This window comes from Mastigoproctus giganteus, chromosome 13 (genome assembly GCF_048544385.1).
Source record: "Mastigoproctus giganteus isolate SK-2022 chromosome 13, ASM4854438v1, whole genome shotgun sequence".
Classification (NCBI taxonomy): Eukaryota; Metazoa; Arthropoda; class Arachnida; order Uropygi; family Thelyphonidae; genus Mastigoproctus; species Mastigoproctus giganteus.
Genome location: NC_143587.1, coordinates 100,779,502 through 100,799,705, shown reverse-complemented (window position 1 = coordinate 100,799,705; position 20,204 = coordinate 100,779,502). Strand labels below are relative to the sequence as shown.

The 20,204-nt window shown below is 35.8% G+C and overlaps 1 protein-coding gene across 2 annotated transcripts in view; it reads right to left on the bottom strand.

Annotated features, from left to right (window-relative positions):
* Syt7 (Synaptotagmin 7) overlaps window positions 1–20,204 on the bottom strand; it is a 389,134-nt gene that overhangs the window by 98,630 nt on the left and 270,300 nt on the right. For both annotated transcript variants that reach the window (XM_090388110.1, XM_090388111.1), the window contains exon 4: window positions 15,518–15,578. In XM_090388110.1, coding sequence (XP_090244236.1) covers window positions 15,518–15,578 — 61 coding nt within the window. The remainder of the gene's footprint in view (window positions 1–15,517; window positions 15,579–20,204) is intronic.

The window sequence follows — 20,204 nt, the reverse complement described above, 5'->3', positions numbered from 1 at the left end:
ATTACTGAATGCAAGCAATTACCGACATATGACTAAAGTGTATTTTAATTACAAATATATCGAATATTCACCGCAAGCGATCAGTAATTGCCAATAATTACTAAAACTTCGGACTTCCACAATAACACGTATACAGGAGTTGTTATGGCGTAATCTATTATTCAACGGGCCACGGTTACTATGGCAACAGAGAACGCAATATTATAGGATATGCGGTGAGGTATTTTTAGATAGGTTATAGAAAGCCGTTTCATTGTGACAGTAATGGCATTTATGGTCTCAGACCGATGGCTCCCGGTCTGAGATTACGACATTTCTTTTTTATTTTTGAATATTTTTCTTTTTAATTCAGTTTGGTATATACAAATGCGTTACCTTTTACTAATGGATTGTAATACTGATTAAATGTTTTTTTTTTTGTTTATTAATGAAAAAATCGAAAATGTGAAAACTGGTTTTGTACATGTGTTATTTCCGATGAATCAAATTTTAATAATTCTTATTATAAAAAAACATTAAACCTTGAAATATGAACATAAAACTATTAGTCTCTTTCCATTTTTATGATTGTTTCATTTCCATTTATTTCTATTTCATAAAATCATTCAGCGCACGAAATTTTAGGATTATGCATGCGCACGTTTTTCCTCTTAGCATTCTTCTTGCAGTAGAATTCTTGGACCTCTGATTGAGTCCAGTGCCCATTAAATTATTCAACTACTTCAGTAAAACCGTATCGCAATTTATAGTCACAATAACGAAAAAGATAATATTTCTATAGTATTTTTATCTTTGCACTAAACCAAAATATTAACCATAATGGGTGTGTCAGTGCGTGTTTTATTTATAGGTAACTTCATTTAGAAAATATCTGTAAACCAAATTATATTGTTAAAACGAAAGCCAAATTTGTGGCTTTCGTTATAACAATTTTTATAGCATTTATAGTTTGGAAAAGCACATTATAATATGTAAATTATATGCAACAACCCCTGTAAAAATTCGAAGTTGAAGAGGATAATCGCTCCTCTGCTGTAGATAATGGTTATTTTGGCTTATTTTTTCAGTATTTATTTAACAGAACTAAATCTCTGCCAAGTGACAGTTCTGTAGACGTATTCCATGATTTCTGCTGACAATTGGCAACTAATACATTCATTCATTCAAGTTTATTTCGATAACTAGTTTTGATCTGTTTAATTACGAAAATTTTTAAATTCATCTTTAAAAAATCAGTTTCGTCCTCGATGAGACAAAGACCTTTTTATGGGCTGATTTTAACGGGAGAATTATTAATATTTGGTATTTTCGATTTTTAAAATAAAATATTTACGTACGTTATCGCCCGTTGACAAATATGGATGAAATAATTGAAGAAATAAATTTGTTTAAAGAATTTTCGGGACAAATAATCGGATTCTTGGGAAAACTTCGCCTAAATAAATAAAATGAATAAAGTCTTCCCAACTTTTCTACCCATTTCCTTAAGAACTAGTATATCGAGAAATAGCTCGATTTCATAAATCATAATTATTAAAAGAATATCGAGTGTCTCGTTCGGAAGATAGATTTACATAATGCAGAATTGCGGGACAAGAATTTTCCGAAAGTCAAAACCGGAAATCAATAAGAGGGAACTATACAAAGAATTCAGCATCATCAGGCCATCCTTCTCGCTGTTATGCAGGGGGAGGGGGAAGAGAGCTGAGCCGCACTTTCCGTTAAGCAAAATGTGGTCTCAAATTTGCTCAGCAAAAGAAATTCGTCTTCCAAATTTAATCAGGGTGCTGTCTTTTGTGTACTCTTTTCCTATTTGTAATGCCCATATCTGGAGACTGTTTTCGCTTATCAAAATTTGGAAAGACAAGCACAACTATTACAATGTAAACTTAATTAAGGAGAAAAATGAAGTAAAGATGAACTACGTGCATTACTGCTTAAGAATTTTTCCATTATGTTCTTAAGAACAACAGAAATTGGACAAGATCGAATGAAAAGTATTTATTTTAAAGTTATACAAAGTAAACAAAGCGTACAAACAACTACATAAATAGAATTTCTTGCCGCGAGGTAGCGAGCATTATTCAGAAGATGAAATCCAGGACCGGTTTCTTTGGAATCCATGTATAACGCCTTGCACAACAGATACAACGCTTCATATCTGCCCCATCAAAGCGATCTCTCATTCGAACTAGCGAAATTCATTCCAGTTGCGTGAATCTCCCCAGACACACACTATTTGTGGAAATTAATAACTGAGGCTCAGAGCTTTTTCGTTGGGAAAACTTCTAGAACTACTTATCTTTGTAAACGGTAATATAATTTGCTAGTTCTTTGCGAGTGAATGGCGAGGTTATTGGCTTACTATGCGTTTCTCTTCAATGAATAATGTTAGGTGATGCCCATCGTTAACTGACGTTCTCAAATGAGATTGACTTTATCTCCTCTTTTATAAAACGCATCTCTGTTCATAACTTCTTTGGTTTGGCCGACCTCTGGTCAAATAAATAGATTAAAAATAAAGCCAATATCGAAAACAAAACCCCTTCACTATTATGATTAGTTTAGAACTTAAAATCATAAATTAAACTATAAAACTTTAAAATAAAATACACTTTATAAACACTTTCAACGTTCTCAGAGATGCTGCATCCTTCTTCAGCAATATGAGGGACCTTTCACTGACTGATCGGACTTTCGCTCTCTGTCCATTTTCTTTCATGTACTTTGCACCATTTTCTCGAATAGTCAGTAATGTTGGTATTCAAAGGATCGAACTACTCAATTATCTTCCATAAATGCTCGAAACAGCCTATTTTCATGATTATCTGGTACGGATGGTGGTAGAATGCCAGGCTTGGCGGATCTAGTGTGTAGATCCGCCAAGGATCTACACACTAGATAAATTTTAAAATTTTTTGATCATCCTTCCCCTTAACAACACTTTTGAATAAAATATTCCTGAGAAGTTGACTGTATTCATAGTTATCTTAGAATGTGTGTTTGTAGATGATAAAAATTATTGCTATAATGCCCATTCATTCCTTCCTCTAATCAGTGCATGACAACAGACATAATATTCGGTACTACAGCTACAATATAAAGTCGAAAAATCTTCCTAAAAGGCCCAAATATAAAATTTCATGAAAATCTCTTCGCTGAATCGAGTTATTACATGCGGACGAACGGACGAACATGGTGAAGAAAATACGTTGTACTGTATAATACGAGACTCGCTCGTTTATTGGGGGTCCTCGGTTTAAAAGCCATTTTTTTATTATCGATGATTCAAAACTGCATTATGAATACATATTAATAACTAAAATTCTTTAAGAACTATTATGATCCCTATTAACAGTATTTTGTTTAGCAATTATCAGCACAAAATATGTAAAATTTCAGAATATTACACAAGCAAATTACGCACCCGTAAGGAGGTCAATACGTTCCTTTTAAATGGGACAAGCTTAATATGATTTTACAACAAACCACGCAAATCTGTCTGTAATTTAAGCTGGCGTGGAGAAGCAAGAGTCCATTTTACATCGTGTTCGCAATGTTTGAATTAGTTAAGCACTAAAGTTGATTACGTACATACTTAACAGGTCTCACGAAAATGGATCCGAAGCTTGTGAAGTGGAAAACAATCCACTTTTAATGAGAGCTAATACCCCTGTGTCTGACACACGAGTGCATCGGCTAAATTTAGAACGTCCAATGAGTTGCGAAGGCAAAAAGGGTTTCATTTCCATTGGAGAACTTACGACTATCTGGCAGCTATCGTAACGCGTGCCTATTACAAGGTCCCGTTTCATATGAGAGTGTGCTATAATGAAACCGATAAGAGGGAAATCAGCCAACGTTCGTGAGAGTGTTTGAGAAGGCTCGTGCGCTTATCAGCATCATTACAAAACTTTGCTAATTAAGTACTTTCTATATTCAGTTCTGATGTATACCAACACCGTACGAAATGTTTCTCATCTTCGATTGCCCCAAACCGATTATTGGTTTTCTTCTGTCGAGCTCGTGTCTGTATGTGCGTGTGTGGTTGGGTGACGCCTTACAGCGTCATTTCTTTGGGTCTAAGGACATTTTCCAGCGCATATCAATGGATATTATGTCCTGCACTTTCTATTAAATTGTATTTCAAGGTTTCGTTTATACATTAATCATGTTCTCCAACGATCTTGGTTGTTGTCGTGGAGCTCTGGTCATTATACGTATTGAGGACACGAAGACAAATAACAGCCCATTCGCGCTTTGGCAGCAGAGAAGATTATTTCGGAATTTGCCGATCTCTAGACACTAGAAAAATGTCGCATCTTACAGAAAGAAACATTTCTAATCGTTTCTTTGTAGTTTTCCTCCTGTTTCTACGCTTTCTTAGCTAACTATCAGTTCGAAGCCGGTTGGATATAAAGAAAATGTTGGACCAGTGATATATTAGAGCTTCGGGCTACCTTTTATTTTTAAGTACTTAATAATTACCCTCTTTCTTTAATTGCGGAGAATTCTGAGATGTTTTTAATAAAATAGTTGGCTGCTAACTTCTCTCAGAATACGAATAATTAATTGAAAATCCATATTTACTTTAGAATTTGTATTAAGTTATTTGGATGGTAATTTGGTTATCTAAAATGTAAATAAACGGAGTGTGTTCGTGTTTGCTTTTAATACTTTTGATTTTTTGTTTAGCAAGTAAGCAGTTTAGTAAACGGAATTGACAAAAAGTCGCAGCACTTTTGAAAAACAAAAAAAGTCTTTACAATAGTGACAGTTTTAATATAAGGTTTTTGATTTTGTTCAGAAGACGTTACGAAGTGTGTGTTTTGCGTAGTACAGTCTAGCGATATACCTGCTAAATGAATAAACAGATCTGTAAGAAAAATAGGGTTCTGTTTTAAAATCGAATAAAAGATAAATTTTACAAAATAAATAAAAAGATAAATTTTACAAAATAAATAATTTTTAAAAATAATTATATTCAAGCATTCAAATATTGTACATCAATTAACACTTTCATCATTTTAATCTTTCTTTGAACAAAAATCGATGTTCCGGTATTCTGTATTTTCAAGATTTTAGTAATAAGATGGAGTTTAGTAATTAAAAAAAAAAAAAAAAAAAAAAAAACTGTGTGTGTGTGTGTGTGTGCCGAGCCTGCATAGCGGAAGGTAAGTGAAAATTCTTTAGGCGAACAGTTATCTCTTGAACGAGGATCCCGTATTGACCGTATGAATGCCGCAGGCGACGAATCTGCATGAATGGGAACCTCGGAGATATGAGACGTCCCGTTACCAAATCTAGTTTCGGCAAGTGCTGTGGCATCAGATGATATTTAAAACCACTTGACTTCGATAGAGTCGGAATCACTTTGTTCTTGAGAGAGCCACGACAGCTGTTACAGGCCAACATTTGACTTACATCCTCATTTGCAAATGCTGTTTAAGGAAGAGCGTGATTTCGAGCTGCTACAATCTTCACATCGTTCTTGAACCAAAGCCGATCACACACGAAATAGAAATCATTATCCAGGAATGTACGTTTAAACTGTGCGTGGATGCTTCGGTGTTTCTTAAAATCTTACGCCCGCTACGTGTAGAACGATTTGATGGAATATTTCTGGCAGTCGGTTTTGGCTTCTTCGCTTTTCGTTTACGTCTGGGCTTCGAGGACTCTTCGTCGTTTTCACTTGCGGTATCAACTTCCATGACTCTTCCAAATTCACTTCTAACATTTCTGGGGAGATGTAAGGCTCTGAAGATGTGGATGGATCTTCTCCGGCTTTTTTGTTTAACTTCACCGCACGCTGTAATTTCTTCAGCTGTCGAAATGGCTCAGATCTCTCCTTTCTACTCAATGGAGGTGGTTTCGGTGGTCGTATTGCACGTATACGTGCTCTATACGCCTTACAACGCTCACTACGGTGGACCCCAGCTTTACGATTGGTTCACTGTACGAGTAATTCAATTTACGATGGACACTCCATAATTGAATTTTAATTTTATTAAAGGCAATTCTAATAAGCGAAAATAGGAGGAATATTATCCACAGGCTATAAAAGTAACGTTATAAAGTACAGATTTACACTTTATTATCTTACCAATTAACAAAATTAAATTATACGTGAAAATCGGAAGAATATTTTTCAAAGGTTAACAAAAGGAAAAAAGAAAGAAAGGCAAAAAGTCAGCTACACCGAAAATTTCCAGGTGGTTACTCTTCCAATTGCTAACCGGGGCTAACACTGCTTAGCTTCAGTGAACCCGGGGCATTTATCTTAGTACGATAGTTGACTGTTCAGAGAGCCTGTAATGCGTTTACTTATGGCAACGGTCGTATTTGCGTTTCGTTTTTTTTGTCAATCCACGAACGCAAGTTACTCCCATCTGAAAACTGCCTGGAGCGCGCCTAAAGAAGTTTCACTTCAAAAACAAACCAGGGAATACCTACCAAACTGGCAATGCGACACGTGACTACGTAGTGCGCATTATGATCTAAATTATCACATCTAACATTTTGGCTTCACTTTTTATTAATTTTGTTCTATATTTGTTTCCCTTTACACCTCAATATTTTCTTTATACTATTTCTTGAGTGAATTTCCTTTGTTCTCTCTCTCTCTATTCCTTACAACTCTTTTATTCCATTAATTCTGCATCTGTTTTATTTTTTATTATTCTTTCTTTTCGCTTTGTTTCCCAGTGTCACTAAGATCAGGAGCATTAATTTTCTTTTGTGTTTTACAAACGTCGTTAGTTTTATCTCCAGAAATCTGTTTAATTTTTAGGTTTGTACGAAGAATCGTGCCGAAGATGGTGTGCAGTTTATGGAGTAATTTTGTTCAGCGACCTTAACAGCCAATTACCAATTTGCCTCCATTTTCCTATTTGACAATAATTTCCAATCGACTCAATGATCGGAAAGTTTACATGCCATGTATGACATCATCAAGAAGGGTTGCTAATTAATTAGCAGTTGACTCGATATATAATTACCAATGGAATCGCCCACTGAAACCAATTGGTCATCGTACATAATTTAATTAACAGCGTCTCAGCAATCATCCAAAATCAAACAATTCGCATTATTATTCATTAATATATGTTGCGATCTGCACTAACATTTATCCCCATTATTTATTTATTTGCTTATCAAATCTTATAAAAGAAAGTGACACGTTCCACGTTCTTCAATTCGCAGAATATGCAATATTTACTTGAGTAATGCGAGCCAACATATGAGTGAATGACAGGTTCGATCATGCGTGCTCAGTCAGTTTGTGGAGATAAAGAAAGATGTGTTTACGTTCTTGAAGGATGGCTGCAATTCGTAGAATATAAGCATTCTCTTCTTTTCGTACTCACGTGCTAGTATGTGTCAATTTGAGCAACGAGCTTTAAAATATATACAGCTGGAGTCACATATTATAAGCTGTAAGATTAAATTCTTAACATGTCATCGAGTAAAAATAATTTGCCTAACAGGCGCATGAATAGTATGAAGGTATACTGACAACCTAACTTTTTGGAAAGTTAGAATATGTACTTATTTAAATAAACCTTACAAATTAGCAGAATAATGAGCATTATTGTTATTTATCTTTATCGACGCTATCTTGGTTCAAGTTCAAATTAAACTTGTAATGCGATAAACAAATCAATGTGTCAAAACTGCTAAGTATTCTTTATAATAAAAAAAAAAATACGAAGTATGAATTTGTTTATGTTTTTGAGTATAATGCAATAATCCTGGTGTTCATAAGTTTCTTTTCTTCGTATAGTTTTGCTCAAAATGTTTTGCTCAAAATGAACTGGAGAATGTTTGTCTTTCTCTGGCATTTTTATCGGCTTTATTTGCACCAAAGGACTGCATTTCTAATCTTTGAATATAATTTTGTTACAATGTAAATATGGAAGGAAATCTTTTTACTTATTTTTGTCGCCTATGTTTTACTTAAAGAACTGATAACATTAACCATACTGAATGCATATTATATTGATTATCAGTAATGCCCTTAAAAAGGACGTTGTCTGCCAACAATGTGGGAACAAAAAGAGGCCATGATTTTTTGAATGGCGAAGAAAAGATGCCTTCGGTATTTTACATAAGAAATGCAGCTGTTAAACTCGATAAAAGTAGTTCTGTGCTATGTTCAATTTAAATAGAAATGAAAGCTGGCTGGTTACATCGTTGGAATAGAAAAAATACAGCAATAAAGATATTATTATTAAGATTCCACCAAAAGGAAAAACGAGGCCGAGGATGCCTTAGGAACAATGTAGTTGCCTTAGGAGAAAGTGTATGTTAAAAAAACAGATATAAAACGACACAGAACACATTAGTAATGCCATAGATGGCTGGGACGTTGAAAAGGAGAGAAAACCAGACAGAATTCATGTTAATAACAAAAGACCTTCATTGCCCATAATATTGTAGGGTTGTAGCAGTTCCGTTGTAATAATAGTTCGGTTTCAAAAGTTATTTTAGACATTTTAATAACGACGTGGTTTTTACTTAGGGGTTTACATTGGTTGGGTTAAAAAAGTTCAAGGTTAGTTTAAGCCAAACTTTTTTCCACTGTAATAATAATAATCCCGAAAACTGTGTTTATAAACTTTGAAAATATTCGTTCGTATGGTTTTTTCGTTATGTGTTCATATGAATAAAATTTATTCATACTTTGTACATTTAGGAGGAGAATCAAATTTATCTAAAGATATTAAGTTAGTTCTAAAGGTATTAACTAAGTGATTGATATGACATGAATAATTGTACAGCTTGGGAATAAACAAAACATGCTATAAAATATGTCAAATATATATAATAATGTTTTTATCATTTCTTAAAGAGACGTTATGCAAAAGATCTACTTGTGAAAAGCGTTGGCAATGTATTATTACTTCATCAGTATGGTGTTACTTGATAACACTCATAACACTGGAAACCACTGATCAAATTCTAGTGATAAATTAGCACTAGCATTCGTACAAGCATATGATGCAAAAAAGCAAGCTTATATAGCATCAGCCAAAAAAAAAAAAAAAAACCCTTCCCGTTTCACCCATCTATTCACTCCAAAAGTTTATCTAGTTCAGCCTTGAACTTATGTAAGCTCTCAACTTTCACAACGACAGATGGAAGTTGGTTACAGCAATTAACTACACGCTGGCTAAAGGTAAATTTCCGCACAATCTATTCTACAATGTCTTTTCGTTAATTTGAATTTACGCACCCCTCAGGTACGGAATCTGAGCAAGAGGAAGAATCCCATCAGCATTGGGATTGCTCAAACCATTCAAGGCCTTATACACTTCAATCAGATAACCTCGCTGGTGCCTAGTCTCCAGAAGCTGCAATTCGTAGAATTTAAGCATATCTTGGTAACAGCAACCCTTTGTTCCACTCACTAATCTATTTGCCCTTCTCTGTACTCGTTCTAGTAGCTCAACATCGTTCCTAAAATAAGGCCTCCAGACCTTTTTGCAGTACTCAAGGTGTGACCTGACCATTGCCTTATATATAAATGTTTAGTAGTTGTTTAAGAAAGGCAATGTAACTAATAGAATGGTTCCAGAAATATACTCCACGTATTGCGGTTCAAAATGCCATACCTCCTGAAAAACGTCATCACTACTTATAGATGTTTATGCTGAAAATGACGTGGAACTCTTGATGTAACAATAACTTCACACATTAAATTGGTTTGATTTGATTATTCTGCATAATATTGCATTTTCCCACGTTTCCGAATCCAGTGTGTCGTTCTGATTTGGCCTCATCAGTAGAGAAAGATTGGTTTACACTAGCCTAGCATGACACAAGTGTAAAGTCGTAAACGGTATTCGATTTCAGAGACAAGTACCTGAACAATCTCGGTAAAATTACAATCAAGAGATATGTTCTTATGAATTCATTCAATGAGAAATAAAATCGAAAAGTTGTAATCCCCTGTCATAAATAAACTCGATGGAAAATATTATGGACACAATTTAAACAGGCTTAAATATAATGCTTCTGCGTAACTTTTGCAGTCAACCATCAAGAGACGCTGCGGTCTTTCCATGACGGTAACAGCGCTCGGGCATATGCTCTTTAGAAACGACTATAACCGTCTGCGTAGTCAACCTAAAGTAACTAATATCGTTTTAAGCGGATATAATCACCCATTAGGCGAATCCGTTATCCATTAAGAACTCGAGGCAAGTGACAAGTTTCTGAACTTATTGGTTCCATTATCAAACAGCAGGTCTGACTGATAATGGAACCAATAAGCAACTTTGGGTCGAGCGATGAACAGATGTATCGAATCTAAACGAGCAGCCAAACGGTAGATTGGAAGAAAACTACCAATTGGAAACGTAACTGTTACTGGATGTTAAACTCCCCTATAGAAAGGACGATTAAAAGCCGTTATCCGATTGAAAAGGAATATTAGTTACTTTAGATTGACTAACTGGGCAGTTGCGTCATTTCTACAGAGAACATGTCTGTCACTGTCATTGAAGAGACTACAGCGTCCTTGGCGGTTGACTACAAAAGTTAACACAGAGAAGTATTATGTTTAAGCTGTTTGAAATACTGAAATAACCTGCATTTGAAATGATCTCCCTTTTATTAATTATATTATAGATACATGATAAAAACGACCTCTTTGTTTTGTCCATCTAAAGGAGATTCTCACCATTGCAACAATCTCAATAAATAACATTACCCAACATGATTTTACCGCCAGCAAATCAATGGTTGTTTCTGGTCAAGTTTTGTGTATAGAATTTAAAATCAATCTAAACATTTCTTATCACGTCTCAGTTTTAAAATATAGATAGATAACAGGATTCTGTACAAAGGTATCATTACTGTTTGGAATACAATTTTTAAACTTATTAACTTTTGGTTGGTTTTATTTATTGGGCTAAAAGTTAAGCAAGTACATCATTACTGTTCTTACAATATAGTATATTTTAATTTTGATGCACTTTTCCAGACAAGTCAGTATTTTTATCAATTTTATTACACCATTCAACTGTTCAGTATACAGTATATGATAAACTATTCTACAAGAATTCACCTTCTGTTCAAATCTACCAATTGCTTTTACTACTTTTAGGTTAATGCATTGTTAAAATGGAGAAGACAAAACACAGAACTTGCGTCAACCACCCAGACAACTTCTGCTATGTTGTGGACACTTAACCCCAAAAACTCAGAGGAATAAAATATACAAGGTCACAAAAGTTGCATATTCATTGTACTTCGGCTGCAAGATCGGTGACCAAGAAAAAAATTTGGCTCCACATATTTGTTGTATTACTTGTACAACGAACTTAAGGCTATGGTTATATGGTAAACTGAGAGCATTACCTTTTGCCGTCCCTATGATGTGACGCGAGCCCAAGAATCATTTCGACGACTGCTATATCTGCATAATAAAAATAAAAGGTATTTCCAAAAAGAGCAAGCACTGCATCAAATATCCAAATATCCCATCAGCAATTAGGCCAGTGCCACATGGTAAAGAACTGCCAGTACCTGTGCCACCAAAATCTTAGGGTATTGGCAGTAGTGATGAGGGTACGGAAGAAATCGTTTTACCAGATGTCGCGGAACCATGTACTTCACATGACTTGGACTACGAGCCAGAAAAAGAAAAGGCCACACACTACGATGAACAAGAAGATTTAAGCAACTTGATCAGAGACTTGGGCTTACACAAAGAGAAGGCTGAATTATTCAGTCCAGACTACAACAGTGGAACTCACTCGCCAAAGATACAAACATTACAATATACAGTAAGCGAAATGAAGAGTTTTCAAGATTTTTGCAATGGAAAACAATGTGTGTCTGCAAAGACGTCGTTGGTCTTATGCACGAACTGGACATTGATCACAATACCTCTGAATGGCGTTTGTTCATTGATGCGTCAAAGCTAAGTTTGAAAGCAGTATTGCTTCATAATGGCAATACTTTACCATCAATTCCTCTTGTTCATGCTGTTGGCCTGAAAGAAACTTACGATAGTATGTCCCAGATTCTTGCTGCTATACGTTACAATGACTATGGTTGGAATATTTGTGGTGATTTCAAAGTGGTTGTACTGCTTGTTGGATTGCAAGGTGGTTGCACTAAATATTGTTGTTTTCTGTGTTTGTGGGATAGTCGTGCAACAACCAAACACTACGTCGTACAACACTGGGATAAAGAGAGATGAATAAATCCCCATCAAAAGGAATGTAAATTATGTTCCATTGGTTGATCGAGAAAAGGTTTTTCTTCCCTCTTTACACATCAAGCTTGGACTGATTAAGAATTTCACTAAAGCACTCGATAAAGAATGCAGAGGATTCGCATATTTACTGAAAATGTTTCCAAATTTATCTCATGCAAAGCTGAAGGAAAGAATTTTCATAGGTCCTCAAATAAGAAAGCTCCTAAAGGATGAAGAATTTCAAAGAAACCTGAATGATGTTGAACTGACTGCATGGAGATCTTTCAAGGCTGTGGTACACGGATCCCTCGGAAAGAGAAAAGAAGAGAACTATGAGCAACTGGTGACAAACTTGCTAAATTTGTTACAAGACCATGGGGGTGTCGAATGTCATTGAAAATGCATTTCCTTCATTTCCATCTGGATTTCTTTCCTAAAAACTTAGCAGATGTCAGTGATGAACAAGTAGAGCGCTTCCACCAGGACGTATCTGCAATGGAAAAACGATACGAAGGTCGCTGGGACTCTGCCACAATGGGAGATTACTGTTGGTTCCTTAAACGGGAAAGCAATCTGGAGTATAAAAGGAAATTACTGAGTGGGAAACATGTCTAAGTAACATACGATATTGTGTGTAATAATTATAGTCATGTATGCTGATATTGTATAAAAACATGGAATTTAAAAATGAGTATATCTTTTGCTGTAGACGTGACAAAAGTAAAAGATTTATATTTTCATAATCAGGACATTAATTTTGTTCAGAATAATTAACTTTCGTTTCAGAGGTATGACGAAAAAAAAATTTGTCGGGTAGTGTAATTAGGAGAATTTCCAGCAACAGCCAATGAAAGCAAGTAGTATCCATTTACCATTTCAATCGAATCCTCAGCTCTCACTATTTTTAACTTGACTCAGCATTTCCAGAAAAGATCCGATAATTTACGTTCATTATTTAAATTATATATGTATGCACTGTCAGCGTACACAATGCATCGACAATAAAATACGTCGATAATTTAAATGAGATTCACATTTAATCAATATCACATAACGTCTTGGTATAGTTACGTAGGTTTTTTGCCGTATCGACTCGTTGCTATAACCACTGTCAAACAGAACAGATTCTATACTGTTGTTCCTACTGCCAAAGAAACAAGTCTTGTTCTGCAAGGTTTGTGAGTCCGTCTTCGACCCCATTTTGATGTAAAACGGTGGACTGAAGCATAATGCATTCTGGACTATTGTTTGCCAGTCTGCATCCATTGATTTCTGTCTTCATTATCCATCATTTTTGTAATAATGCGCTGTCTTACACAGTGTTTTTGACGAATACACTAATACTTTGTTACCTTTCATTCCATGCTCAAATCAATATATAGTCTGTGTCATCATATACACGCAAACCTCTATCATATACGTGTAATACTAATAATATGGGTGACGCTAATAGTTGGAACACTGCTGCATGTATTATAGAAAATCAAAAACATCAATATTATGCCTATATTTTACAAATTTTTATTTTTGGGATAGAAATAGATAAATAAAATGTTGAAATATGTGATTAAAACTGCTTTTGGTATGGCCAGGTTAAGGAAGCATAAAGGTCTACCGAAGTAAATCCTTGACAAAGTTTGCAAAGCTGAGGCTGTGTGTTTTTATTCGCTAGATGACATCCATGGCCTAAATTTCAATGATAATTTTTCTCCAGGACAGCTTTAACATTCTTTCAAGTAAAGCGAAAGAAATATGGGGATTTTTTTTCGCTGTACGCATCTTATTTTAGCATTAGCATTGGCATTGGCATATGATGCAAGAAAGCGAGCTTATGCAGCATTAGCCAAAAAAAACCGTTCCCATTTCACCCCTCCATTCGTTCCATATGCCTTTCCAGCTCAGCCTTAAATTTATTTAGGCTGTCAACTTCCACAACAAAGGATGGAAGTCTGCTCCCCCAACCAACTACCCGCTGGCTAAAGGCAAATTTCCGCGCATCTATCCTACATCTGTATTTCCTCAATTTGAGTTTATGCCTTCTCAGGCATAATTATTCTCAGGCGTGATTATTCTGAGCAAGAGGAAGAATCCCATCAGCATTGAGCATGCTCAAAGAATTCAAGGCTTTATACACCTCAATTAGATCACCTCGCAGGTGCCTAGTCTCCAGACACTGTAATTTGCAAACCTTAAGCCTTTCTTCGTAAGAGCAACCCTTTGTTCCATTCACTAATCTTGTTGCCCTTCTCTGTACTCATTCCAACAGCTCTACATCCTTCTTAAAATGAGGCCTCCGGACCTGTATACAGTACTCAAGATGTGGCCTGACCATTGCTTTATACAAGGGGATAATCACTTCCTTATCTCTGCTAGAAATATTCCTGTATATCATTGACAAGACACTATGAGCTACTCTTGCAGACCGTCTGCACTGCTCAGAAAACTTCATATCTGCCTGCACAATTACCTCCAGGTCCTTTTCGTTCTCTACCACTAGGTGCCAAACCCTTTCGGAATCTTTCTAAGCTCTCAAAGAAGATTAGTTCCAAACAGAATTAGCTGAAATCATAAGTCGATAATACTATATGAAGTGAGCAGCCAAAGAAACCTTAATTTTCATATGTAAATATTTTTATCTAGATAAAAGGGATGTACATGAGTACATAAGCAGCATGCGCAGCTAGAAGAAATTGTCCAATATAAATCTAAAAGTCCGTATAACTTAAAGAAAATAAAATACAATAAAGCATATAAAAGAAATCATTCAGCATGCTCATCAATACTTATCCTGAGTTTCGGTTCATACTTCGGAAGTTTCAATCAGCTTAATGTTGGCTGAAACGTCGAAAAAGAGAACTTTCAAAGAAGACATCAGCTGCTTGGAAATTACTTAAATTCGTGGATATGATGCTTATAGTGAACTTATAAATTGCATAATTTATCTCGAACTCAGTAACTCGAAAATAATACATTATTCTAAAACGTGACACTAACGAATAGCCAAAATAATATAAGTTTCAGAGTAATAGGCAGGGTGGGCGATAATAAATTGTAACCATCTTTCTTTCCACGTGCTGCGCAGGTAAGTAAGTATGTGTTATTGATTTAAGTTTCGAAGTTAGGTTACATTATTCACCGATGGAAGGTGTCGGCATCAGTGCCTTGGGTGCTTCACCAAATGGATTCCGTTTAAAGATGATATAGTGGCCATTTTCGGTAAACCTTATATTATCTACACCTGTTCATCTTTCATTCATTTTCCTGTATATCACACTTTGATTAATGCCTACGTTCTATATCAAAACTTACCTCAATTGATGGCAACCCCTTGGATGAAGGACCGGCACCGGCCTTTGAAGATGACGTGACTCTGTGAAAAGATAACCAGGCGATTCATGAAGTACTTGTAAATAGCTTAGATCTATAAAATACAAGAGACTCTATGAAACAAAATATCCCTTAATTAACGGTGACGTTAATAAGGTTTGTTTAAAACTCTGGGAACTTGTTTTGGTGGTTGCAACCAAAACAAAATTACGTTATGTCTTTTATCAACTGATAAACTAATTAGAATTCGATGACACTTCATCCGCAATCTTTAAAACAGAATAAAAGCAACAGCTGGTCCAGAGAAGGTCCTCAATGATCCTCTCTCGATCCTCTGTTGTCCAGTATTTAAAAGAATGATCTCACGCGTTTATCCTAAATTATCTTTCCGTCTAGGTCCTGCTGATTATGTAAAATTATTAGCAAAAACAATATTATATCTTCGATACAACATAACAAAAATTTGAAATCGAACTTACTTCTATTTCTGGGTCTCGTCCAATAATTTTGTATTAATACAGATAAATATTACACACTGTCTTACACTGAGATGAAAAGAAAACGGTTGGAATTTATTAAAATTGTATGCCAAATTTATAACTGGCTGAGCAGTAACTTTAAAATGGCTCAAAGAGCGAGATAACAATAATTAGTCTGCCTTTTTTCTTTCAGTTTTGGGATTTGAAGTCCTTATTTAGTTTCCTCACCATGTTATTCTGATACCAAATCTGTACATCTTAAAGCAGTAAAATTTCTGATGAGTTTAGACAAATTCATTATATTATGACGAACATAAAATGTTTACTTTAAAGTATTTCAACATTAATGCATAATAATAAAAGGGTGAGTGTCAGACAGCGTTACAAAATATAGTTAGATTGTTATTAATCGATGCTTTTCATATAGATAAACATTTGTTTCTAACTTTTCATCTTAAGATTGTGATTTGATTTTGATAAAGATTGTGCTAAAGCTATAGAAATGTGCGAAAATTGTAAGGTTGTCATATACTTCTGTAATTTTAGTGAAAGTTTCACGTAGGGCCAACTTACAAATAATGCATTTAAGCCATTTTTGGTGTTTACAATAGTTTCTTTTAACATTGCACAGTCATTCCATGTTATTACACATCTGATTCTCTATAGAACTTCTAGATTTTTGTCCAAAAACAGTGGGTTCTGCTGGAGACTTCTTGTCCAGTCACTCTATTTTTGGGTCTGCGAGCACCATACTTTTCTTCCTCCTGCGCTTTGTCAGTAGATCAAAAATAAGAACTGGAGCAATACTCTCTTTCCTCTTCTCTCGACGTCTGAGTTCTCTATGGAATTCCATACACTGAGAAGCTTTAAAATAATCATGCCTTTGTCTTTACGTATTCCATGACTCTCTCTCTTCGGTCCGTTAGCTTCTATTTGATGTCCCAATGTAGTTTCTAAGCATTTTGACTGAAAACGAAAAATACAAATAAAAATTTAAAGCGCGTATCTTTTGCGTACGTGATTTGGTATGGCAGAAAATCTGTTTACTGTTCTGTTCACCACAATGCATTTACAAAACATGCACTACATGTTAAATACATCACTTTACACTTGTCTTTTCTAACTGCGAATGGTATTCTTACTTTAAAGTAAGCCCGCAGCTATTTTTACAATTTTATTTAACATTACTTTGATTTTTAGGTTTTTAAACAAGAGAAGTCGGTCACATATTCTAACCAGTTTGCCATCTGCTGTCATAATGAAAACGTAGAGGGAATAAATGTCTTCTCCGATCGCTATCTTCTCCTACCCACTCTACATACTAAAGAAGCCCTGGAGTGAGTACTTGGTTGTTTCTCTATTTATTCTTGTTTAAAGGTGTTAATTTTAGTACTAAACTTTTTAATCCTTCTCGCCTTCCATACGAAGACGTCATTTTCGATGACACTAGATAAATGTTGCAATAAAAATACTGTATTTTACAATAATCATTTTTAATAAGAAGAAAGTTTCAAATCAACTTTCATAACTTTCTCGAATCACTTATCAGTCAACAGGTGTGTGATAAATGTCATTTGACAAAGTAGACAAATAAATAAACGGATGAATACACCGCGGTCATAAAGGGATGCATCTGGTTGGAAATAATTTCCAGATAACCTGTGGCATTCAAACGTTGCTCCACTGAAATCAAGTGACTCCATGATTTTAAGAAAGCTCATAATTTTCGATATTAGTCAAAGGAGTTGTCAGACTATCACATTATATATTTTGCTTGCATTATTTAATATGTTTAAATGAAAAATCGGATAATTACTGTATGCAAATTGTTTAAGTCAGATTACTGCAGCCCGTGCTGTCGGATCCTTTTGTCGGTATAATTTGTACAACGGACGATCCATCATTTCTTCTTTTTGTTATAAAATATTTACAAATTCGTTATTAATTTCTAACATAATTAAAATTGGTGTCTTTTATGCGCCAAAGTTAAAAAAAATGAGATTATTTCGTGTATCTCTCTCTCTCTCTCTGCACAGACTACAATGTGCTCTTCAACCCTACCTTTATTCCGCTAACACTGATCAATAATTATCATATCGATCTGTTTAGCTTGTTTTTCCAACTTCTGTGAAGAAATTGAACGTGAATTTATGATTAAGTACCTGAATTGACCATGATCCTCTGCGGTAACTGGAACGCATGTTACGATCGAATCTGTATGCAGCTACAACAAAAAAGTGCATGGCTTACTGTTTTGTCTTGTTATATGCCATTCAATTATATATTAAACTTGATTACTCAACACTTCTCAACACAGTTAACAGAGCACGTAAAAAACGTGGTGTAACTCGTACAGCTTGTGATGAAGCGGGACAAAATTTGGTATGGTAGTGTATCATAGAATAATGATGAAATGAAGAGCCAGCGAGAAACTTTGGACAGGTGTAAGGAACCTTTATAGGGATTGTATAAGGATTATCAAAAAAAGTTACATTACAGAAGTCGATACAATAAGCTCAAAAATATGGCCATATGACATCAGTATACGGCGTATGATCCCCTCCAACGGCTTAACGGGTCTGGCAGCAGTGAACCATGCTCAATATAAGGATGTCTATAAGATTCTGTGGCAACAGATCCCATTCTTCAACTGGCGCAGACCTTTGCTCACCAAGTGACTGAGCAGTTGGCTGTCAGCCTGCAATGCGACGCCCAAGGGCGTCCCACACGTTCGAACGAATTTAAGTCTCGTGATCGTGCTGGACACGGCAGTCGTTGGATTTCTGCAGTCTGAAGACATTCCTCCTCCTCCAATTCAGCTCTATGTGCAGTGGCGTTGTCGTGCATGAAAAGAAAATCGGATTTGAACCTGCTAATCGTGCTGGCTACAGCAGTTGTTGGATATCTTCAGTTTCAAGATATTCCTCCACCACACGAGATCTATGTGCAGTTACGGTACCCCTATCAAAACATGAAAAGGGGTGCGTTCTCGTGTGGGACGGAATAATAATTCCGTCCCACACGAGAATACCTCCTCCAGCGTAAGTGTTCCTTTCTCTGATGTTAGTAGGATGGTACCTCATTCCTCGTTGTATCTAGATGAAATAACGTCTAGCATCTGTTTTTAGGCTAAAGCGCGACTCATCGGAGAAAAGAACTGTACCCAATTGTCAGGGCTCCAAATAACATGCTCATGGTACCAGTTTCGACGAACTCTGCGGTGGTTTTGGGTTAACGGGATTAAGATATTCTTGTTTTTTAAGGCAGTCTCCAGGGTTCCTCCTAAGTGCCGGGGTTAACCGGATACCAACCACTAGCTTTCTTGCGTAAAGTCCATTTGAATTGAGCTTTCTTAACGCAATCCGGTTGGAAATGTTTTCGCCTGTGGCCAAAGCAACCTCAAGAAACAGTTGGTGACAAGACATCGTAGGACTCCGTCTTGCTGTTGGAGCGAGATAGCGGTCTGTTATGGTTGACGTAGCCCTCAGGCGACTTTGTTAAGCCAACGTGCCACCTCCGTCTACAAGTGCCCTTCTTCAAGACGTCCAATGGCCACCATCTCAAAGAATTATCAAAACGATGATGACATGTCATCCTGAGCACTGGAGATGTCCCTATCTACTGAGCAAGCCAAAAAACGGGAATGAAGTGATGTCGCAACCCACGTTTTTATAGGCAGGAATAATTTTCATAATGTAAGGTGGTAGATCGATTTCTATTGGATATTCGGAATTTGCATGCCAGGATGCCTGTAATATAAAATATTCAGAAAAACGTTTGCTGTTAATTTTGTCGAGCAGTGTATATACATGTATGACAAAGTGAATACACTTTGTCTGTGAATACACAAAGTGAATATTACTAAAGCATTTGTATGTACCTCTTCTGGTTTTGAAGGCTTGAATAATTAGGTTGCGATTGAAACAGCCTTTCTATTTAGTTGAAAAAGCAATAAAATAGAGATTTTCACTAAGTAGCCACATTATTAGGTATACCTTTTTAGTAGGTCCTCCATTTAGCACTCAGAAGAGCCTGGATTCGTCGCTGCGTGGGCTCAACGAGGTAAGGAAAGCGCCTTACAAGGATACTCGTGTAGTTAATTCACTTGTTTTCCACAGTTGTCGGAAATTTGATGGTTTGGGATCTTCACTAAGAGAGCTCAAGCCAGTTGGATTCAGATCTAATAAGTG